The sequence below is a fragment of the Lissotriton helveticus genome, chromosome 7, assembly GCF_964261635.1.
Source record: "Lissotriton helveticus chromosome 7, aLisHel1.1, whole genome shotgun sequence".
NCBI classification, from domain to species: Eukaryota; Metazoa; Chordata; class Amphibia; order Caudata; family Salamandridae; genus Lissotriton; species Lissotriton helveticus.
In genome coordinates this window covers 1544619276-1544625275 of record NC_136068.1, presented here as the reverse complement: position 1 = coordinate 1544625275, position 6000 = coordinate 1544619276, and the positions used below count along the sequence as shown (strand labels likewise).

Below are 6000 nucleotides of genomic sequence, written 5' to 3'. Positions count from 1 at the left end.
CTTGCCTTGGGTGGACCTCGCCTGTTCAGCATGCAGGATGTCGACCTGAATTACACAAGTGAGAAATATCCTTATACAGCTGGCCATCAACAATATTTGATCTGACCCACAAGAATAACCCAAACCACAGTAGCTGTTACTAAAGCTAAATACTGGGAGTACATGTACAGTAAAATTGTAAAAGCGATTTATGACAGGGCTTAGTCCTGAAGACATGTTGCACAATGCGTCAATGCGTCGGGGGAGTTATTCAGAAGTAATTATATAATGCAATGAGTGAGCTCAGCAAAGCCGTAGTCAAAGAGGACCGACAGTGACCAGGTGATTTTTATGTTTCCCTCTTGAAATAGGAGCTACAAGTCTTCATAACGTGTTTGGTTTCTTTTACCAGCTCTCATGAGTTGTATGACTTGTACCTATGGCCAGGTATTTACAGAGGAAGCCATGTTGGTTCAATCATCATGAAAACCAAGTCCAGCATTTCTGTCAGGCAGACAGGCACACTGCAAGAGGCCGAGGCTTCACATGCGCAGTAGCTGCAGGAGTCGTCACTAGCCTGATCATGGGCCGGGGTCCGACACAGTCCCGGCTGGGGTCCCAGGGTCAATTGCTACAATGCACCTTCGTTGCACGTGACTATCTGCAGCATTCCAATGTGAACACATCCCCTTAGAAATATGTTCCAGTCTCTTCCACAGAAATGAATGAACTGTAAGCAGTATTTTACATGCCTGGTAAATGTGACGCTAAGCTAGCGCATTTATTTCAGTGCTAAACCAATCACATCAGCTAGAGAGCATACAAGTAGGAACCCCCAGATTTCTAAGCCTAGATTGGGGCATGTAAAGCAGAGCAATCTTTATGCACTAGGAGTCCACACAAGGTTCCCCTCTAACATGAGGCTCGCACCATCACTCCTGCATTCAGAAAGTAACCTAGGACCCATCTCTTCCAGGAGCACCTCATCAGCCTGTGGTAATGCTACAGTGTCCCCCAGCCGCCAGTCCTGTGCCTCGCCTCCCTTGCTATTGCATGTACACCTGCAATATTCCCCCTTCCAGGCTTGCCGTCGTGCCCTTTGCTTAATACCGTTCTGCTTTGCTTCCCAGGTAGGTTTGTGCTAAGAAGGGACCATTGCCTAGCTCCATAAATTCTTACTGTAAAAGACTTCTCAAAGATGATGGCTCACATCCAGCGCGTGCGCCTTGTGTCTCTCCGTGCATTGTCACTCCCCTCACTCTAGTTCCTCCTAAGCTTCTATATATATATATCTTTGAGCCGGGCTGCCAGATGAGTGTTCAGGAGTCACAATGTCGAGAACAGTCTCCGTCCTTCTGGCAGTTTGTGAGTATGAGGCTCAGTGGCCCTGAGCCGCTTCTGCTAGTCGCTTCTTGGCCCATCTGTGGCCTCTTCTGGGTGGGCGATGCCACCTGAGCCAGCTCGGTGTCAACTCTGCTGTGGTGGCACTTACCACCAATGTGCTTCTGGCACGTAGTCTGTGCCATGTAACCAATCATCCTTATGGTCCACAATGAAGCAGGGTGCAGGTGGGCTTCTGAAAACAGCATGGGGGAAACTAGTTTCGGTTCAAGCTTAGGATCCAGAATGAAGCTCTTTGCCAAGCAAGAAGCATGTAGAGCAGTGGGATCTGCCTTTTTGTAAATTAAATGAAATTCAAATTAATATAAAAAATGTCAGCTTACCTCAAGATTGAACATTGATTTCAGGGAGTCATTGGTACAGAAAGAGTTTTGCTTAGCATACTTAATTGATTCCACAGAGTCATTTCATGCTCTAAATGTTGTAATCCTTTTCATGGAGATTTAATGTTTATTTGCATTTTGGGGACATTTGGTGGCAACAGCTGACTGCAGCCACGCCTCAGTCCTGTGTTTATGAATGGATACAAATAAGGATGGGGGATGCGGAAAATACCTAGCCCTGTTCCCTCGAGCACATGATCTATAAGTGACCTCCATCATCACCACACTTTGGTTTCAGTGAGCTTCCCAAGACGTTAATGGTCTGCTCTCCTTCTCTACAGTTTGCTTCCCACTGCACACGTCCAGTGCTGTCCACAGTAAGTACTCCTGCCTCGCATCTGCTGTTCAAACGTTTCTAAACTAACTTCAGTGCTTGCATTTTAAACAGAAGGCTGTTTTCTAAGTTTCGAAATTGTTTGTTCAATTCACTTTTTCGCTGCGCACTTTAAATTTATGCCAGTCCTAAGTGCTACAAGCCATGCTCAAAATCAGTGCAGTTCTTGGCTTTTATAGATTTATTTGCCATATAGAATATTTGGGATTTCTCTCAGTGTGAAGGCTGAACTCCTTTTCTGTCGTTTTTCAATCACTCTACGCACCGCTTCAACCGGTCCGTCTTCTTTACCTGATTTTATTATTGGCTTACTTGTATCTTGTGCCACTTTTTCCCTCACCTTTGTTTTCCGCACCTCTTTATTTTTTTCCCACTTTTATTTGTCTTGCTATGCTTTATTTATTTCATACAACCTTCTTTTTTGCTACACTTTTCTTCCCAGCGTGTTCTAAATGTTAGACTTACTTCCCCCAAATTATATTTTGCCTTTTGACTACTTATTTTCTTCATTTTTTCTCTTTTCTGTTATTCTCTTTCCTTTTTAGTCCTTTCTAAATCTCTCTGCTTTATATTCTAGCATACTTTACCAGCTTGCATTCTTGTTTCTTTACTTCTCTGTCGTTTTTGCTGCCTCGTCATTTTATTTTTTCCCCCAGTTGTATGCCAGATTCTTTTTCTCCTGTTTATTTATTTATTTCTTCCATTCTTATTTCTTCCGGCCTATTAGTCTCGAATAGTTTATTTTCCCTTTCCTTTCTCTTAAATCCACTTCATCTGTATACCTTTTTCTTTTTGCTATCTCTCCTTTTCTGCTTCTTATTTCCTTTTCTTTGCCACCCTGACGTCCTCTCATACTTTGTCTAGATCTCTATGTATCCTGGACTTTTTCTCTCCTTGCATTTTATTCTCCTGTAAAAATCTGCCACTTAAGTGCAACTCCTGTAATATACATGCAAACATAACACAGTGGGACAGTGCATATAGTATATAGAGCAGCATTAATAACCAGTGGTGCACCCTTAAGTTAGTTTGTGTTCGATTTAGACAAAAATGCTGGCATACATGTGATCTTTACAGATTAAGTGAGACACCATGGCACCTTTTCACAAGGGTATTTCAGTGTATGTAATGTAATAGTCCCATTGTTCCCTTTCATGTGCCGTTACATACCTTTGAGAATAGGCCCCATAACGTCCCAAATGGCAATAATCATATTCATATACAATTTGTTCAAATAGAAAGGACTGTACCCTCTTTGCAGTTTCAGTAAAATAGGGTTGGACATTTCAGAGCAGATTCACAAAGGCCTGTAAGAGTATGTAAAACAGTGCCCCTGGAGTGCTATTCCACATGTCCATAAATCAGGCACGTCCCGTGCCGGGCGTTATACTGGGGCGGTGACGTCAGGCAGGGGAGGGTCAGGGTGGGGGGTTGTAAAATGCGGGATATGGACCATTAGAGGTAAGTACTGATAAAAATAAATAAAACGAATTTCGTTGCCCACGCTGCATCACAGCGTGGGCAACGAAATTCGTTTTATTTATTTTTATCAGTACTTACCTCTAATGGTCCATATCCCGCATTTTACAACCCCCCACCCTGACCCTCCCCTGCCTGACGTCACCGCCCCAGTATAACGCCCGACACGGGCCGTGCCTGCCATAAATGCTTTTGTGAGTCGCCCCTTATGCATTTAGGTGTGCAAGTTTGTACTTCTACGGCCGTAAGGACACTTAGGACAGGCTTTCAGGAGGACTACTGATGATCCAGGCGATTCAGATTTAGATCTATTACAGGTACAGTTAGGTCATGTGAATATTCAGAAAATCTAACATGGCTCGACTATTGAAGCAGTACATGCTCAAGATCAAACTATATAATATGAAAACCCCAGAGAGACTATAGACTATTTAAGAGCTGTCAGCTTCCTTAGAGAAAATCTTTAAAAAAGCAATCTGATGTTTTTGGGTGTGTTAGCATGACACATCTGTTGGACTACTTCTGCAATGTAATTGAGCAATGTCCGGATTTCGCAGCTGTCAGCTATGCCTGAGATTGTCTACAGATCTGAACTAGAAATCTGCAACAGTCATATGTTGACGGATGTACGCCTTGAAAGTTTTTGTGCAGTCCATTTTAGCATGCATACATTTGCATGAGTGTATTTTCGCATGAAGAAATCGGCAGCACTGATACAAATGCACTTGCACAAGGGAGAAAATGTTACCTGTGATGAAGCCCCTTGCCCAAATCCTCATCAATATTGGGGCTGGTTTCTAGAAAGGAATTTGCTTCTTACCTTGAAAGAAGTAAATCGCTGACCTTACCCGTGGCTGGAAGGAGTCAAGGCAAGTTTATGGTCATAAACTCACAAGGCATTCCAGTTCTCAAAAAGCTTACCAATGGCGCCTCCGTGACATCACTAATCTATTATATCAATGTTAGGTTGGCTTGAGATAATCCTACAACTCCCAGAATGCATTTGATTCTTAAGTACTACCAAAACCCAGGAAACAATATACCTGATGACCTGGAATAATTTTATACATTTAGGTCTGTAGACCAACCCCTGATTTTAGATTTACTCATACAAAACTTTAGAATGAATAAATCCATTTACCAGTGCTCAACTAACTTTTCTTAATCAGAAAAGTAGTTTTGCACTCGCAAATAAAGCTATTTCAGGGTGTTAGTCTAACTTGGTTACTAACTATGTTTGTTTGTGCGCTTTTAAATAGCACAGGCGTTATCCGATGTGACAGCATTTTACAACAGAAGTAGCCATTAGAAACTAATATTAAATTACACCAGCAATAAAAGCTGGAGTGTCAGTATGCAATCAAGTGTGAAGTTAAATAAAGTATTATACAAAGTCAAGTGTAAGCAGTAATATAAGGCTAGTATATAATCTAAGGGCCTGATTATGACGTTGGCGGTCTGGGAGTGGGCCGCCCCGCCAGCGCCCTGCTCCCAGACCCCCAAAGTTGACTGCCGCCTGCCCACCAGAATACGAGTTTCCTCGTTGACTGGCGGGTGGGCGGGCAACGCGGAGGTCCCATTGCAGTGCCTATTGAAAAGGGCGTTCCTGCAATGCATGGACTGTTCAGTCCATGCCGTGCAGAAAAGAGGGTGCATGAAGACAGGGGGGACACAACATGTGCCCCCCTGCATGCATCCCCATGCACAGGGGTCCTGTAGGGCCCCCTTTGTTTCCCCATTGCCAGTCTTTTAATGGTGGGCTTTTTGTTATTTTATTTTTTTAGAGTTTTATACAGTGCAAACTAGACCTGAGGTATCAGGAATCAGAGCGCTTTACATGAGCACCAGTTTCGTTGCCGATTAACACATTCATTTTTGTTAGGCACGGGGAGAATAAGTGATTTGCCCGGAATCACAGGATGTTGAGCGTCGTTGCAGATACTCAAACCCGGTTCGCCAGGTCCGAGGTTGACCGCTCTAGCTGTAAGGCTACATCCTCTCCCCATGAAAAGGCTGAGGGTGGGGAGGCTCGCAATAAGCTTGGCATCACCTCACATATGGCTTCCCCAGACTGCGGATCCCTACCAGTTGCGACTGAAACAAAATGGTCCAACCGCTGTACTCGTAATAAGGCCCGCTGGTGGGGCGGTCCCCGACCACCACAGCACCTCCACCACGGGTTTGGCGGTCCCTTGTAATCAGGCCCTAAGTCCGCTGAAATCTGTAAACCACATCGCAAAGATCACAGTTGAAGGGTGTTGCATTAAGAAGCAAGGAGGAGGGAGACAGCAAGAGGAGTGGAGATGCTCTATATCAAATGCAAATGGCAGTGGGCAGTGAACTTGTCAAGCAAAAACAGATTGGGTGAGCAGTGCTGACAATAGTAATGAATTCAGGTATATTTCAAAGTGAAGAACTTTCTGT

General features: G+C 43.9%; 1 protein-coding gene across 1 annotated transcript in view; it reads left to right on the top strand.

Moving 5' to 3' along the window:
- Positions 1-1295: 1295 nt before the first annotated feature.
- The window catches only part of LOC144770470 (T-cell-interacting, activating receptor on myeloid cells protein 1-like), a 78340-nt gene continuing 73635 nt past the window's right edge, over positions 1296-6000 (top strand). Inside the window, exons 1-2 of the mRNA XM_078654995.1 lie at positions 1296-1344; positions 2045-2080. Of these exons, the coding sequence (XP_078511121.1) occupies positions 1311-1344; positions 2045-2080 (70 nt within the window). The 5' untranslated portion in view covers positions 1296-1310. The remainder of the gene's footprint in view (positions 1345-2044; positions 2081-6000) is intronic.